The sequence below is a fragment of the Trematomus bernacchii genome, unplaced genomic scaffold (genome assembly GCF_902827165.1).
Source record: "Trematomus bernacchii unplaced genomic scaffold, fTreBer1.1, whole genome shotgun sequence".
Classification (NCBI taxonomy): Eukaryota; Metazoa; Chordata; class Actinopteri; order Perciformes; family Nototheniidae; genus Trematomus; species Trematomus bernacchii.
The window spans coordinates 518,577-537,576 of record NW_022987513.1 but is presented as its reverse complement, the minus strand read 5'-3'; the positions used below and the strand labels follow the sequence as shown (position 1 = coordinate 537,576).

Sequence of the window (19,000 nt, the reverse complement as noted above, 5' to 3'; positions counted from 1 at the left end):
GGTGATCCATGACAATAGGCATAATAGTGATAATTATGTTCGATTTACTGGTACTAATGAGGGAAATATTGATAAAGCTCTTAATTTAGTTATATGATAATAAATATATATATATTGTCTTAGTTATCTCAAGATCAGAATAGAAAGAGCATTTCAAAACTACCATTTGTTTAGGGAAATATCCTTTGAACTGGGTTCTGCAGTAATCTCTCATTATTATTACTGTTTAACTCAAACAGCAGTACAAAAATAAAAAGGCAGTGGATGTATTAAAGTCCTCCGCCCTCTCTTGGGATCCAGCCAGTATACATATCCTGGCCTGGTGCCAGCAGTGTGGGTTGTCCATTACAGCAAAGAGTTGCATTGTCAGTTTGTATCCAGCACAGTAACTTACTGCAGGGAAAGTGCATCACATTACATTGACATGCCTCATCAGTTAAGATGACTTGGAAACACCGTCTGCAGTCAATGTGTACATGAACATGACACATCGACTGCATGCCGGCTGTAAGGGCCATTTGGTTGCCAATATCCAGATTATAATCATGGAAGCTGATTCTCACACAGCAACAGTATAGTTGTTACAATACAGGATTACCTTTTAAGGTCTAATATGAAACCTTTTGGAAGCCACAGAAGCAATGTCACTTTTCATTCTAATGAAAGTATAGATGCAGTGACTTTGTCATGAGAACAATTGACAAAAACATTGGAAAGGAGACAAATAAAACTTGAGAACACCAAAATGTATTTCGAAGATTGTTACTCACACAATATATATAGCACCTTATATTAAACATGTACTATTTTTTATTCAGAAGGGTTTCTTAAGCCTGGAAAGTTGTGGATATATTTGTGTGTATTCTGTAGGGCTGATAAATCTGCAGAAATGTCGTGTCAACTACCACAATATGTTCAGTTTAGTCAGTATATACGACAGGGAAGACAATTTACAATTTACATCCTTGCAACTAAAATGTTCAATTGATCATCAGTAAAGCTTCCTTTTTCTCAGTCCATAGTCAGCTTTTCAGGGTTGTTTTCACAGATGTGCATGCTTTAGAGCACGGATGTGTCTACAGACTGACTCTGTTATTTCACATCCATTGCTGCTCTCCCACAGCTTTGCTGCAATGTGTCTTCATAGACAATAAGCGACACTCTCCTGCAGCCTCCTTCCACTGCAGTGGGCACAAACACAATGGTCCAACCAGAGAAAAACACACTCAGCCTAAATTCAAAGAAAAGATAGCACAATTCTGTCAGATATAATTGTTATTCTGCTATGTAGTGGGTAGCTTGCACAATAGTGGCTGGTCAGTTTAATTAAAATCCTATAGCATACAATAGAGAGGTGCAGAAATGAGTTCTGAAACCTGGAAATAGTATTTAGCATTTTACTTCCAGTTCCCTCATCTCTAAGTCGACAGGTTTTTGAACATGTTTTAGGTTAGATGCCTGAAGATAAGATCTTTGTATGATCACGTTTTGTTTTAAAACATAAAATATGTCAGTTAATAACTGACTAAATGAGACTCATAAACTTCAACACATCGAACGTTAGCCACCTTTAGCTTAGCGTTGGTGATGTACAGCAATGTGACTTGATGTAGTTTGTTTATAGCCCTTCGTTATTTCCTTCTGGTGATTGATTTTATGCCTCAACAATCATAAAATAAGTGTTAATATGTGGAAATGATCCTGCTGAACAAAATGTTTATTCGGAAATCAGATGGGAAAATCCCATGGCTTTTAGTCAAGTTAGCCCTTGCAATGCTAACTTCCGGGTCGGCCTACAAAATAAGTCACCACTCTGTTTATGTTTTGTTAGGAGGTTAAAAAGGAGCTTGTCTAAAACGTTTTTTTTGTCTCTCTCTGCAGTTTTCTGTGAAGATCTACGTTCCAGCTTATATTTTGTCAATGCATCTGTGCAAGAGGTAGTGTTTGCCAGCACCACAGGGACATTGGTGCCCTGTCCCGCCGTAGGCGTGCCCCCCGTCTCGCTGCGCTGGTACCTGGCCACCAGCGAGGAGATCTATGATGTGCCAGGGATCCGCCATGTGCACCCCAATGGCACCCTTCAGATCTTCAACATCCCCCCTTCCAGCTTTAGCAAACTCATCCACGACACCACCTACTATTGCACAGCAGAGAACCCCTCAGGGAGAATCAGGAGCCAAGATGTACACATTAAGGCTGGTAAGTTTGAATTTCTACACTTCATCAATCCATCAATCATGGTCCATTATGAGCTTGCCTTACAAGCAGTTTTTCTGTCTCAAACACCAATCTGTCCCCTCCTGTCAGTCCTACGAGAGCCCTACACTGTCCGGGTGGAGGACCAGAAAGCCATGAGAGGAAATGTGGCGGTCTTCAAGTGCATTATCCCTTCCTCAGTGGAGGCCTACATCACTGTTGTGTCCTGGGAGAAAGACACGATGTCAATCAACGCTGAAAGTAAGTCATGGCATCTTTCTTTACTACACTAACCACTGCTCAATGTCCGAAAGCTCAATGTGTGGGAGTTGGAAATGTGGCGTCAGTATTAAGTTACTGATAAGGATTCTGTTGTTTACCTCTTTGCTGACCTGGGATGAGTTCTGTTGTCTGAGCTAACCGTACGAATGTTACCAGTCTGTCTGACCCAGTGACAGTGAGGTCCCGCTCCTCTTCCACGGGAGCGCAGGCTGCCAACCATGTCACTTAGCCTCACAGTATTGACCCATTTCTCTGGTTGATAGGAAGCACTGCAGCACTCTGATCATTCAAATCACTTTAATGGAACGCTCGCCTGCGCGATTGTTTCCCAGCCCTGGGGGGCAAATACACTTTATGTGGGGCATTTAGCAAACTCAATAGACAAAGGCTAATGTCATTTAGCTTTTGCATGGAGGGCAAACGCTGGCTTTTTTTGTTGACGTTTCACAATTGTCCTCTGAGGCGAAATTGGCCATGTTGAAATATATAGCAATCTCTTAATTGTCCATGAATGGATTTGCCGCAAGCGTGTTTGCAAAAATAGCTGAATGCTAGGATGGAATGTATACTTTTCTTATTGAGAATACATTGGTGCGTTTGAAGAAAAAAAGTTTCCGCACTATCAAAAAATAAATAAAATCGTCATGTCTGTAGCCATCAGCCATGTAAACGCTGTCAGAAAAATCATCCAGCCACCAATCCACTGCTCGTCTCCATGCTAAATAATGGATGACGGAAGCCTATGAATCCATGAGCAAATGGTCCTTCTTCACGTCTCAGTGAACGCATCCTACTGACACACCGTCCATTCCCCTCATCCTCTGCTACACACGTTTTAAGTGCACTATTTGTGTGCGTGGGTCCTTGTCTGTAAGTCTATGTGCACGTAACTGACAGCTCAATGCAAGATGGCTTAACCCCCGCATCTCCATGACCGAGCTTCAACACATTTTAATTTTTAATGGACAAAAATATTATCAACACTTGGAATTCAAACAAAAAACTTTATGAAATGAAGCTTTTCTATCTTTGCAATGAATAATTAACGTGGCTCTTCGGTTGGGAAAGTGTAGCATGATGTGCAGCCCTGTGTTAGTCTCAATGGACGTAGACCTTTTTTGAGTTGTTGCAGAGTAGACTAACAATGAACCCTGGTGTCCATTAGAAAAGAATGGCAAATCATGATAAAAAATGCATAGGGTCAGGACATCCAATAAAATGTACAGTGCAGTATAGCTGTCCAATAGAGTGCCACAGTGACGCGTCCTAAAACCCGGAAGTAAACTCCTTAATAATTTTCTAATCATAAATCTATCGATTAGATTTATGATTAGAAAATTATAAAAGTAGGGTAGACATGTGGATATTATCCGGCTGAACAAAACGTGATCTTTCTCTTCAATGTGTGTCAACCACAGACCTTATTTCGAGCTATTTTCCAAAATCCTATGGAGAAATTGCATTGGTTTTTGTCGAAGGAACCGGAAGTGGTAAAATGCTAACTTACTTCCGGGTTTTAGGACGCGTCACTGTGGCACTCGATAGCAGTTTTATAGCGTGGTCTGGTGTTTGAACAGAACCACTGTAGAAAATATCCACTTCTTGCTCTTGACTTTTACACTTGTTTTACCAGGAGGAAAAAATATATGACCTGCTATTGTGCTAATGTTGCAACAGAGTTTTATTTTCTGACTTATTTTCCTTTACATTTGTGACTTAATATGAGAACAGTTGTGTGTCATATGCATGCTTGTACCTGGATGGTGTTAAAGTTGAATGTGGAACCCTGTAGACTTCTTGCACCCAACAATCACCATCTCGGCTATGTAACGGAAGGTACGCAACTAGCTGCAACTGGTCAAAAGAGAACTATACAAATAAAAGTTAAAAATGTTTTTTTTTACTATTAAAGTAAGGTACCACTGGACTGGTTTCCAAACGTAGGCACCGTTAATATTGCACGGTCACATGAGCAGTCTTTAATGGTGTGGTACCGCAAACCATCTTTGCTAGCTAGCTAGCTTATAGGAGTGATGGTCAGTTCTGGTAAAGCCCCAGCAGCCTTGAGGCTCTTATGAAAAGCCCATCATAACTATTGGCGCTGTATAAACTTTGTTAATGACTTACTTTACTTGCAATACTGTGTACATCTACAGTATATTAGAATGTCAAAAGCCTGGAGCACAAGCTCTGCATGCGACTGCTGCTTCCTGTTTGAAGAAGATCATTTCAGTTCTCAGTTATCTATCTTCAGCTTATTTCAGTGGACATGTTCACCATCTGTGGTAATGTACCGTAGTTAAGAGCTCAGATTGATCTACAGTTCTGGTGTGCTCTTGCGGCTGTGGTGTACTCTGACACCCAAGACCTGACACAAGGTTGATTAGCAGGACATGCTGTGAAAAAATGAAACCTGTCAGACAATTTGAGTAAACAGGGTGTTTGAAAACAAAGTGCTCATTTAGCAGTTGCTTGGTTTAGAAACAGCACTAAGAAGCAATAGGATGGACTCACTTTGACATGTGAGTTAATGCATTTGTGTGGCTTGAAATACATATTGTGCATCTAAGTTAATAGCACAGGACTGTGTGGATTGTTAACACTGGCTGTATGTAGGTCCCAGTATGAGAAGGCCCAGCTGATCATCACTGTGATCAGATATTGAGGGATTATAACTCATTTATCCAGTCAGGAACAGATTCCACACTTTTGTACTTTTGTACTTTAGACATGACATATGCCCGCTGAAGGGCCTGGGTCATGGTTTTGTTAGCTGAAGGGCGGGGGCCAGCGGAGGCTGTATTGCTGAGCAGGGCCCCTCCCCAGGTGCAGCCGCGCTGCAGTCTCTGAGGAGGCCTTGTAGTCATTTGCCTTGGCCCGATGCTGCCTGCTCTGCATTCAGCAGCAGTAGGCCTGAGAGGGGGCTGACCCCCCAGCACTACTGCAGAGACTCACACACACATAAATACACACACACCCACACAGGGGCTCCTTTTCATTCAGCACATGAGCTAAGCACCAGGGCCGCCGGCCATCACACAGATTCTCTCTGCTCCCTCATCTCTCTGCAGCTTCCATCTTTCTGTTTTTGGTCATGCTCCCTCTTTGGAATGTGCATCCATCCATTTTCGGTCATTTTATATAAGTAAGGTGTTTTTTACCCACATGAATATTCATGTTGCATTTTTAGTCAACTTATTGTGCAAATAACCCTTTTTAAAAGCGTTTCATTGGCACATTTCTTGCTACAAGCTATTTTTCAGATTTCTTTTTACAAATTATGCTTTGAAATAGTAATGGGGACAAAATCAGCCAATTCAAAACATGGTGGTGGCATGTCTCCGGTGTCAACGACCTGTGTGATTATAATATATGTTCTATTCTATTCTACCAGTGCTGCTGGTTGTTAGGATAGTGAGATAGTTGTGTGAGGAGATTGCTCCAACACTTTGAGTCTGAACATTAGCTGAGGCAGCTTGTGCATCTACCAGTTGTCATGTCATGTTTGTTGACATTTGGGATGTGTTGGAGTTATTTCTGCTGCCAGTCTGGAGAGGGAGGGGAGCCAGGCGCACCATGTCCGTGTAATTGTCTGTGTATAATGGGCCCTTGAAGTAAATACCAAGGGTTACTAGGGAAAGGCTGGACGTTCCTACTGTCTTCCATTCCAAGACAGCTACAGAATAGGGCTGGAACCATGCAAATGTAGATGTATGCAAGTGATGCTTGTCACTATGGATACAATGAGTCCACCCTGAGGTGTTCTGAATCAGGTGTGTGAGCAACTCTGTGTTAAGCATGTTTACATAAAGATTTCATTAACATTTAATGAATGCAAATTAAAAAGAAAAATCTTTGCCTTCCTTCATCAAAGCTTCGGTGTATTTTTAGAGGATGGTGACTTACTGCAACTGTTATCTAGAGGGTGGAATGTAATCTGCGTTAAACTGTAGCTGGAGGTGGTGCAGTATAATGAATGCCTTTTGTCAGGAGCAGCCTCGCTCGCTGTTGGTTTTGCCCTTTTCTTAGCATGCTATGTAGGAAGTGCAGCCATTGGCGCAGCACAACCTTGAGCTGGGGTGGGTGTAATGGTTTTACTGGTCCCTCTGTGCTGGAGATGTAGAGGGAGAAGGAGGGGGAGGTTAACTTACTCTGTTTTCTGCATCCCTGTCGACAGGCAGGGTTAGGACTCTGACGTGTGACAGTCTTTTTCCGGAATGATTGGCTGGAGTTTTGTTATTCACTCAGAAAAATGGGTCAGGTGGCCTGTGGAGAATGAAGTGTTTGTGAGGACGGACGGCACAAACACACACGTGCATACCTACACATACATCCCACACAGTGCAGGATTACACTCTGCGGCAGAGGAACAGCAGATACATGAGAATGGATCCAGGTTAGCGGCTCTCGTGTTGAATTCGTCTCACACCCAGTGGCAGGGGCTTAGTGAGATAAATAAAGGGTTGCGCTGACGGAAGAAAAAGAAAAAAACTGGGAAGAAAATCAATACTTGTGTGCATGAATCTGGCTGCAGCTGCCACAAAGCATTATGGGAACATGACGGGTGGATAGATACACTCGGGCTGGGCGGGTTGCAAACAGCAGGTTATATATATATATAGTGTAATGTATACTGCCCTGAGTGACAGACTTTTTTCCCACTCGTAAAAAAAGTCATGTGACTGCATGTGCCGAACCGTGACGTCCGAACCGTGACGGTACGGGACGAATACGGATACTGTTACACCCCTAGATTTGAATGATACTCAATATATAATTATACTTATATAAGTATTGCTACACTATAATTGTCCTAAAGAAAATATTATATTACTTATATACCTTTCGGAAATGTATGTATTGTATTAACAAAATGACATAAAATCGAGAAAATGTAGGTAAGAACAAACAAGAATGTGAAAATAAGATAAAATAAGATACTGCAATGTATTATTGCTACAGTTGGTGCACAATTTGGGTTGATCAATTATGTAATAATAGTGGAATACCATTCCACCTCTCCACAAATAAAATATGGATGGCTATTTGGGAGCATGATGGGTTGTCTTGCTGCCCACTGCGTTGAAATCCAAAGAGGTGTAGACATAGAGCGACGCTGGTGCAGTGATGAAGTATTTTTGTAGGCCGACCGGGAAGTGAGCATCGCAAGGGCTCCCTCAACGGAAAACAATGGTATTTTTAGGGGATTTAAGCACATTGCAGAAAATAAGATCAGAGGCAAACACACATTGCATCTAGTTCATCAGGATCATTTCCACAATAACAAAACCGTTATGATTTTTGAAATGTAAATGCGATTCCAGAAGTAAATAGCTGACGTTAAGCTATAATCAAACTGCATAATGGTCACATGGCTGTGCTCACCACCGCTAAGCTAAAGGTGGCTAATGTTTGGCGCAATGACGTTAAGTATACTGAAAAAACTGAGGCGTTGACTTTAATTACTGTAAGTGTATTATGTCAACACATTTCAAATGACTTTATTAGGTTAGTTGAAAGCAATAATATTACGTTTAAATAAAAAATAAATTCCAAAAAACGATGAATATGAGTCGAAGGAAGCCGTCACAAATGGACTCATTCCTGCCCTCTATTTTAGGAAAAGTCAGGTATTAAGATTGTGTCAGACCTGACATTACCTTAAGATTACAGGTAAACATTTAGCCGTTATAATAAGATGAGCATTGCATAGTGCTCACCACAGCTCTCTCCACCCGGCCTGCTGAGACTGACGGAGAGATTCATTAAATCGGCTGATGCCCTTTCTGTCTCTTACCGCACTGCCGCTGCAATGATCGCACTCCCACCTCTGTACTGTGCTGTTTGCTAACCAATAACCACAATTTGTTCTTTATTAAACTCTCGGGGCTGGGAACAATTAGGGTGTGAGCTGCAGTTGGTGTGTGTGTGTGTATATTTGATCGCAGCCAAGAGGAGGAGGAGGGTGGGGGTAGAGATACTAAACACTGCTTAATCTTTGATAAACAGTGAGGTCTCCGGTGCCGCTGCAGTCTGGCTCCTCTTCTGCAGGCGGCTCCGTGTTGCCTCATGGCTGCTCTCAGACCTGGATGGAAGCCAGGTCATGCGTGGCTCCCTGCCAAGATACAGATTAGCTATAAGCGCAACATGAGCTAATCGTGGAAGGAGCCACCAATTAATTGGCACTTAGATATTCTGTGGACGGTATGGATTTGGGCCTGGATGTTATCAGTGGATCAAAGTGATTGGTTTAGAGGTAGTTCTGAATATTCACATTAATACACAAATGTAGTTTTGTTCATGATGAGGTGCTAGATAAAGTTCTGGGCAGGTTGTGTGTCTTTGTGTGATTAGATTGGATTAAATGTTCTTTATTCATCCAAGACTGTTTTGTTACAGCAGCATGCATAAAATAAAATAAAAATAAAATATAAATGTAACATAAATACATACATACAATATCTCTATATACACAATATAAATATGCAGAATACATTTGGAATCACAAGAATGGAGGGATGTTGGTCCACAACGATCACTTCCTGTCTAAGATGGAGGAAGCAACATGATATGGATGATGCATTCAGGCTCACATATATTTGGAATGCACGGTGACACATTTGAGTGGCTGTTTTGGTGCATAGACGATGATGATGATACCCACTTTACAGCAAATGATGGCAGAGGATGACAGAAAAGAACATATTTCGATTTGTTTTGTTACATCAAGGCATTGCATATGAGTCAAAATTAAAAAAAGGAACAGTAAAAGTATACATATCAACAGTAAGATATATATCATTAGAGAATCTCTGGAGCACAATATAAATATACAGAATTAGTATGTATGCACGAGTATGGAGGGATGTTGGTCCACAAAGATCACGGCATGGATAAAGCAACATGACACGGATGATGCATTTAGGGACACATATCTTTGGAACGCACGGTGAAATACACCTTGCTGTTTTGGTGCAGAGAAGATGATTCTACACACTTTTCAGGAAAGGAGGACATAAGATAATAGAACAGAGAGACATTCAAACATCATTTTCAATATGGGACAGTGATAGAAAAAACAAAAAAATCAGAAGTGAGGCACAGCTAGATGAGAGTCAGTCAGTGTGTTGCTGCCTGCCGAGTGTTACGTGAGTGATACAAAAAAAAGGTGATTCCCCCCACACCTCTCCATCTCAGAGAAAAAGAACAAAATGATTTGCAGGGAAGACCTTTGACTGGCGACAAAGGCTGCTCCAAATCGCAGCATCTATGTACGGAACCTGCAGAGAGGCTGGTGTGCATATAAACGTGTGTGTGTGTGTGTGTGTGTGTGTTGAGGGAAAGGAGAAGAGTGCATTTGTGTGTGTTGGTGTGTAGGAGGAGGAAAGGGGGGGTTTGGCTGTGAATGGTTGCTCTTATCGCGTGCATGCAGCTGCTGCAGTGTCTCTGAGAGACAGAGGGGCTGTCCATGCATGCCACTCACTCCGTCTATTCACAGCCTCTCCCTCCATCTCCCTCCATCTCTCTTCATATCAATTCAAAAAGCTTTATTGGCATGGACAAAACATGTTTTTGCCAAAGCATTTTTACAGAATATTCACACATTACAAACGGACGTGTACCTCTCTGTACAGCATTTTACGGCAAGGAAGAAAGACGGATCATGACTTTGATGCAGACTCACGACATGCCTCTGTTTTAATTCCTTATGATAGTAACAAGGGACAAGAAGAATTGAAAGAATCACCCCATGGCCCCGCCTGACGTGGGCCTCCCTTTGTTAATACTGACACTTTAACACTTCAATAAATCATGGTCGTTTACGCGCAAAAGCTCAGCAGGCCTCACATTTGGCTTGATATCCTTCACAGATATTTCATTTCTACTTCAGCTAAATCCAATCCACAAAATCACCTCAGTGGCAAGAACACATATTTCATGAAATTAAAATATGAGCAACTAAATCCAACATTTGCAAGAGGAGATGCCAACCTTAGCTGTCATTCAGAACATTATAGCAACAATGATTCCTCCCTCCGTTCCGCGATGCTAATCAAAACTACAAATAATGAAGTGGATTAATTCAGCGGTGCGAGGATAAAGGTGACCTGTGGGAAAGGTGAATCACTGTGATAGATGGACATCCCAGGCAGGGGGGGGGGGGGGGGGGGGTGTTGTTGCCCAGGTGCCCTGTCATGTATGGCTACACTCCTGCAGCACTATTTGTTCAGGCTGTGATGTGTAACCTTGACTCTGAATAAAAGGAGAGGCGGAGCAGATGGTGAGGAAGGATGCGAGAATCCGTTTATTGAAGGTGATTTGAAGATTTATTTTTTTCATTTAATTTTTGTTATCGAGCATTTTTCCAACTGTAAGGTATTTAACAGAACCGATTGGACTTAGATACAAAAGGTGGATGTTTTTATTTAGTAATCTTGATTTTGAATATAAATGATGTTATATTATTAGATATAATACAAAATATATATAACAATTCTTTATTCTATTATTTTTGACAGTCTAAAGAAGGAATGTAACTCAAATTGTATACACCATTTTTGCAGAAGAAAACTGCAATGCTAATTTTCTTTTCACTGCAAGATTCATCTGATTATTAAATAGAAAATAATAATAATAATAATAATATTTAAGTAATGTAAATAAGTAATTATTTAAGTATTTAATCAAATGTTTTCTTTTGATCAAATTAAACCTTAACACAGCTACATGTATATTCATTCTAGGGCTACTAATTGTGCTACAGACTTTCCTCTGATCTGATTATGCAATATTTCGTTAAAGATATATTTGTATGTTTGAACTGAATGGCTTAAAATAATAATATTAATAATGATAATAATAATACAAGGTAAAAATGTCATTCTACATGCAAATTCCTGGTATTGAAAGAATAAAGATAAAATATTCCTGCCAACCAACTTTGCATTATTTTGTCAAAGGTGAGGAAACATAATATTTTGGAGACGCTTGCATAATCCTTTAGTTCCACTCTGCAACGACAGAGAGATACAATACAAGGGAGTGTGTGTGAAAATAATTCAGAGGACAAAGAAATGAAAGTGATAAATATACGCATGAAGGTTCCTTTGCACAATCGGAGTTAATCCATAATGCAGAATGAACTAAAGATATCTCTTCTGAAAGTAACACAAACGTGTTTAATAGCATTATGCTCTTTCTGCAGCCGTCAATAAATAAAACACACTTACAGACAATTACAGTGCTTGTTTTCAATGCATTAATTTGTATAAATATATAACGTTCATTTGTAAAGACAATAAAATATAACGTCTTTTTGTTGTGTGGTTTGTTGGAGGAGCAGTGATGAACCCCAAATAGATTTTTCTCTTGCATACAGTAAATAGTGGTGTTGTTGCTGAGGGCCTGAGTCGACGCTGTGAGCGGCTCCTGATTGGCTGCAGCTTGCTATGACTCGTCGTGCGTTTGGCCAATACGCTTTGCTCGGGTTCAGCTCCCTTTTTCTTTTCTTTTCTCCCCCCCCACCCTAAAGAAATTGCCTGGAGAAATTGAACAAAAAATTAGAGAAAGAGAGAGAGCCTTTCATCTAATTGAGAAGCTCATATTAGCTGTGGTGGGAAGATAAGCTGCTCTGTCTCTCAGCAGATATTCCTCTCTGTCCCTCAGCAGATATTCCTCTCTGTCTCTCAGCAGATATTCCTCTCTGTCTCTCAGCAGATATTCCTCTCTGTCTCTCAGCAGATATTCCTCTCTGTCTCTCAGCAGATATTCCTCTCTGTCTCTCAGCAGATATTCCTCTCTGTCTCTCAGCAGATATTCCTCTCGCTGTGTGTGTTGGCCACTTTCTGCTTTCCCCCTGCAGGAGAGCAGAGGTGGCAGCTCTGAGCTGCCACCTCTGCTCTCAGTGTGAACGAGGCGCAGGTTTAAACTTATACTGTACGTGTGCGTTTATCTTCCTGTGTCCCAGGTGTGTCGGACGAGCTGCTGCACAACACTGCAAAATGGAACCCAGATCATGTGACCTTGTGCACACCTGCAGTTTCTACACAATATCTGTATCAAATATACCTTGAGATTAAACTGCCTTCAACACATCCCTAAAATCATAGTTAACACGAGGGACCACACTGAAAAAACTGAAATGTTGACTTTAATTAAATGTATTATGTCTACAGATTTCAAATTTAGGTTAGTTGTTAGCAATAATATTAATTTTAAATAAAACATATTAGGTTCAACTTAATATTATTACTTACAACTAACCTAATACAGTTATGTGAAATCTGTTTACATCATATTGTACATTTAATTGAAGACAACATTTTAGTTTTTTCAGTGCACTTTTTGTAATGGCTGATTTTGTCCTGATTACTATTTTAAAGCTTTATTTGTTATAAACGTTCTAACAAAAATAGCTTGAACCAAGAAATGTTGATAAAAAAATGAAGGTTTATTTCCCCAAAAGAAACATGCAGTGTACTGATCAATAACTTGAAACATTTTCTTGGCATACTTTTTAGCTTTTTCCGGATCTTTGTAATTGTTTTTACTACAACCTAATACCAATGCAGACCATTTAAAAATCTACTGACCTCCGTGTGTTGACCTCAGCATTCGTGAGCAGACATCATTCCATCAGTATGTCATCCGTCAATTAATGAGTCCCAGCATATGTTCTAATAGTGGATAAACCTCTGCTTGGGTTTATCTTTCGGCCTGATTCTTGGGGTGTAGACATTTCTCCTGATTACATTGTGTCTTCTAGTGCTTTGATCTCTTCAGCCCCCCAAACCTCGATTACATTTCCACAACGTAATCCTGATAGGGGGTCACACTGCAGCCCTTAAATATGTTGACAGTGGTACTTATTTAAAAAAAACAATCAAGTGGTGATTTAATGGCAATTTGTTAATCCAAAGGAAAGACGGGAACAGTAAAAGCTTTTCTCTGTCTGGCTGCTGCTGCTGCTGCTCTGACTCTTTCTGTCCAAGGCGGCCATTTTGTGTTCGTCAGTCTGTGTTACTAGCACAGCGCTGGTTCTTAGGCAACATTGGAAAGAGCATTTATTATTATTCATGTGGTGGGGACCTGCAGAAGGTTGCTGAATGCTTGAATTGTAGTGGACTGTTTCTGTAGAGTGACGTTGAAACATTTGTGGCTTCATTCGCTGTCTAAAACAAGAAAAAAGGAAAAGAAAAAAAACTAACATTCAGTGTATCCTGGCAAGGTTTAGCTGCAATGTATTAATGCTACAGTCTGAGCCACTCAACTATCCTCTAAAGGAGGCAGGTGCACTTCTCTTCAGCTGCAATCCTTTCTCCGAAGCTCAGATAGTTCCCTGTGTGTGAAATCGTGGCGCTGCAGTGTGCATGGGGCTGAGCAAACACACGGCCTATGTAAGTGATGGTTGGGCGCGTTGAAAGAGGCCGTAATGGCCCGCTTCTGCAGCCTTGTTTGCTCTGTGTTTTGTGGCTTTGGCGTCTGGCAGATGGGCCATCAGGGATTATACCTACTAATGAAGAGGGGCGGGGGGCGGAGGAAGGAAGGCGGGGGGGGGGCATGGGGGGTTGAAGGTTTATTACAAGTTATGATGTGACGCAGCTACAGGTCCTCCACCGAGCTTCATGGGGCTGCATGTGTTTTATTTAGATTTTAAGGAAATATATCTTTACAGGCCATACACAACAAAAGGAAATACAGTTAAGACATAATGTATTTAATAATAAAATCAGAAGAAAAATTGTGATAATCCATTAATAGTATATATAATAAACATTTGTATACCTCAGCCATTAATGCCATCTTTCGTAGAATATTTAAATTTCATTTAAAATTCTCAGTTTTCTTCATTTCTTATATTTTATTTAACCAGTTTATTTTTGTGTAATGTATTTTTAATATCCTGTGATGCAGATTCTTTAGTTTTAAAACTCTGCGGAGGGAGTTATAAAAAAAGTATATAAAGTCAGAGTTATTTGCACATTGGCAAATTGTAACATATCTTCTCCAAATTATTATGCATTTACAAAACATAAAGAAAAAAGGATAATTAACGAAACAGGAAGTACAGTTTCAGAATTTAGGGGTCTTTAATATTAGTTAAGTTAAGCATACTACACTTTCTTGGTCCTTTATTGTATTAAGGGCTTTTCAACACAATGTATATTAGTGTTATTTTCGGGGGGGGGGGGGGGGGGGGGGGTGGTCATTGAGGTTATGATGGTGTGGACGGAGATGCACAATGAGCAGCCCTTCAGCGTAATTAAAGGCGTATGTCCAGACAGGGTGGCTAATCCCTGACACGGCCGGCCCCTACGCCCATACACGCACCAACACACACACACACACACACACACGCACCCCCCCCCCCTCTCCACCCCTTAACATATGGAGATGGGAGGAATTAGTGCAGTGGAAGAAAATAAATGAGTTAAAGCAACCAGCAGCTTAGATCCCACATTATTTGTTCCTGGGTGACCCCATTGAGTTTCTTAGAAGTGGAAGAGAGTCTTTATTTTCTTCTCGCAGTCAGAAACAAATTACAACAACAAAGGACACGTTTTGTGCTGCATTTCAGTGGTTAGGGTTTGACAGGCAGAGAGATGTGATTCACCGGAAAAAATGAAACAATGTATTTAATTAAATGTATTATGTCAACAGATTTAACATAACTGTATTAGGTTAGTTAATAATAATAGTCAATAATATTAAGTTTAAAGAAAACATAGGTTCAACTTAATTGTATTGCTTTCAACTCCCTCAATTTGTTGACATAATACATTTAATTAGAGTCACCGTTCAGCACAGTGTTGTTCCTCAGATGTCCGGGACCCCCACCTCGCACAGAGCCATGGCCTGACGCCGCCGGGCTCCTCGTGTGACCCCACCAACACGCTCCACTCCAGATTCAGCACAGATCTTGTTAAGTAGGATTAAGCTGGCTACCTGCCATTCGGTGGCTGGGACAGGACTTCTTATCTCTCCAGGTTGCTGCCAGGAACAACAGAATGCACCGCGACCTACATTAAACAATGCCGCATGCAGGCTCTGTCCCGGGCCTGGGTCTTATAGGCATTGTCTTCCTGTGCTGATTTCTAAGACTAAGTGAAGGTTACTGGGTCAATTACAGGCCTAATTGGGATCTTTTGATTGGTCCCATGCTAAAAGGAATTTAAGCCAATTAAATGTTTAAATGCCGGCCATGGTCTTGTCCTGTGTACTGTGGGACATTTTACGCGTGTACATTGAACTTTTAGTGTTTTCTTGTCCAAAAAAGCATGTATACTAAGAAAAACTGAATTCTCTGCACTTTTCCCTTTATTCTTATATACAAAGTTTCTGTATGTATTAATCAAAATTCCTCTGATAGAGACTAGAGAGAGCCACATCCTCCCAAGAACACGTGACCTGTCTCGAGAACCCTCCCATACTCTCCCTCGAAGCAGGGACACCAATTCAGCAGCGTAAGAGGCTTTCGAGCCAAATCCCCAGTTGATCTTCATAAAGTTTGTGTCTTACAATTACGTACAGATGGTTTGCAGCTGGTTGTAAGGCTAGTAAATAAATCGGGCCTCTATTTTCGCCGGGGATTTGGAGGGGTAATCCCTCTCTCTGACAGTTTACCAGATTCAAATCAGTCCGGGCTTTGCTTTCCTTCCTCCACTTCTCCAACCTTTTTTTCCTCCTATCCACCCTCATTCCATCAAAAGCTCCTTATCCTCATTTGAATATGCAATCATTTGCACCCACATGACATTACTGTGTCTAAGAACAGGGACGTAGCTGATGCAAGAATCTCAATTAATTACCCCTTAAAACGCCCTTCAATCTGAAAAGTCCATTGTGTAGGTTGGAATCAAGAAGTTTAAGTGACTTTGATGAGAAAGTGTGGATCTCAAGAAGATTAGCAATGATTAGCTGATGTTCATACAATAACATACATTACATATGCCCTTTTCCTTATAATTAACAGAGGATCTAAAAAGCAAACTCCATTTTGTTAACCGCTTATCACCTTTTTATTTTATTGATGACTTTCCTTTCTGCAAATGGTGTTACAGTTACAGTTAATACGTCTTTTTACAAGAAGGCTTTCACTATCTAATTGTGCCAGAAGCCACTGTTAACAGAAACCTCAAAGGGATCACTTAGAAAGATATTTTTGGAGTGTTTAGAATAATAAATGTAAATGGTTTCATTAGGTAGTTACAGTTTTATTGTAATAGGCTAAGACAGCTTGGGTTGAATGCGGTAAATCGCCGGTAATTGTGTGGAAATGCCTTCTCTTGCGGTACCGTATGCTTGTTCATTGAACACTGATGTCTGAAGTACACAATGACATAAGCTGTTTGGTTTCCACCATATTTTCAAAGCTCATATAATGCATGTTTATATGCGTAGAGGCCCCCTGTTAAGCAGATCTCTCTCCTGGGACGGTGGAAAGTAAACCCTAATGAGGACGTAGTTACATCTTAAGAGATCTGTGATCATCGGATTGTAAATAGCAAACCCTCCAGGAAACGGCTTAAAACTGCTACTTCTTTTCCAATCTGGCCATTCCTATTATTCAAATCTATTTATATCATTATTTATCTGCTGTTAGTGTAAGAACTGCACCAGCTCATCTGCATAAGACAGTATCTATCTGCCCCTAGTAGCGCCTCGGGAGACGAACAGATGGGAGTGTTTAGCAACCTTACCCACCTACCCCTCCCTCCCACACACACACACACGAGTACAACACACCTCTTTTCCCCACCTCTCCTCTTCCCTTTCACTCCCTGCGCACCCTTTCCACTCGCTACCCCCGCCAAATGTTCAGTTAACCTGTCAGTTCTCATTGCCCAAAATTCAAGATGCCATATGCCTCTCTGTGACTTCTAACCCTCCGCCGCTGCTCTTCCTGTCTCCTTCATGGTGACATGAAAGTCCCCCTTGAAACACGAGGAAGTCTCTCCTCTGCTGTTTGATTCAGAACGGCTGGCTGAGATCACAGCGATTGCGGGCGTAGCTTGTCTTGTATAATAAAAGCAGTCACTTAGCGTTACACGAAACAGCGGGAACGCATTTACCGCGGCGGCATCGCCAAGACTTTTGATGATCTACCTGGGTAACACAAGAAATGACTTATGATGTGTTATCCTCACCAGTGAAGTTAGCATCAGAAGGACTACAATGGGATTTCTTTTTAGAAAGATTGCAAAAATAATGACATTTGACAAACACACATTTATAATACTTACACAATTTGTTGAGCAGGATAATCTCCACACATTAAACCATTTTTTATGATTTTTAAAGTATAAATGATATCGCCAGAAGGAAAAAAGCTAACATTAGCCTATAAACAAACTACATCACGGTCGCATGGCTAAGCTAAAGGCGGCTAATGTTCGACGTGATGGCGCTTAGCCCTGTCATTTAGCCAGCTGTTAGCAACCACCGTTTTTATGTCATATAGAAGTTTCAGACATTCACCAGTGGGATATTTATTACTGACGTGTGCTATGTAGGATAACAAAACGTGAACATCTCTTAAACTGGTGGTAACCACTGACCTTACTTCAGGCAACAAAACAAAAATATGTTCAGAAACGATTGACTTCGAGACGGGAGAATGCTAACTCATTTCCTGCACCCCTCTATTTACTACATCGTAAGAATGACTGATGAACCTCTAACATGGAACTCATGTGGTTTCATCAGCTGGAAGAGTCTTATAAAGCCTCTTCTATGTGATCACATCCACTGGCGGACTGTCCACTATATTCCAGGCCATGTGCCCTTGCGCAGAGGGCAGCTCCCAGCAGGCCTGGCCATAGTGACAGTTAGTTGTTGTTTATAAGGTCATCCCCACCATAGGGGGCAGCATATTCATTACACCCACCCCATGGCTCTGTTTGTCTCTGGCAGTCTGTTTCTCTGTGGGCTCCTGTCAGAAGGTCAGAGGCTACGTACTATCATCCTCCTCTTGTCTTCTCAACAGGCCAGCAAAGTCATAATGCCTCTGGAAAGAGTTAAAAGGTTAATAGCCTTCATCAAAACACAAATGGCAAGTTTACGTGACAGATGGGGCCAAATGTGTAATGATCAGATTGTCCTGCAGGCAGAGGCACCAAGCTTTGGGTAGATCTTTGAAATGAGAGTTGCAACACATATTGGATTACTTTAAAAGGAATAACCCTAACACCTTCTTTCAGTTCAGTACAGTCTGATGCTAAAGCCCTACTGGGTCTGGTGAGAAAGTAACTTATCGAGGCCAATATTAGCTAATGTCAGCAAATATGTCTGTGTAGGTGACATCACTGAGCCAGTTTAGTGACATTACTTTTTACCCTTTACTTTTATCCCACAATTGACACAATCATGACTATGTACAGCAGGGGTCGGCAACAGGCGGACCGCGGTCCGGATCCGGACCCAGACGCCGACCTATACGGACCCGGACCTATAATCAATACATTAATAGGGGATTTCAATTTTGACGGGGCGATTCTATTTTAACCGCCGCCGACAGGGGGCG

At 41.1% G+C, this 19,000-nt stretch overlaps 1 protein-coding gene across 2 annotated transcripts in view; it reads left to right on the top strand.

The window, feature by feature from the left end:
• Positions 1 to 19,000, top strand: part of dscama (Down syndrome cell adhesion molecule a) — a 97,016-nt gene that overhangs the window by 20,358 nt on the left and 57,658 nt on the right. For both annotated transcript variants that reach the window (XR_004554653.1, XM_034114775.1), the window contains exons 2-3: positions 1,882 to 2,199; positions 2,308 to 2,457. Coding sequence is in view for 1 of the 2 variants with exons in the window: in XM_034114775.1 (XP_033970666.1) it covers positions 1,882 to 2,199; positions 2,308 to 2,457 (468 nt within the window). In the remaining variant the exon portion in view is untranslated. The remainder of the gene's footprint in view (positions 1 to 1,881; positions 2,200 to 2,307; positions 2,458 to 19,000) is intronic.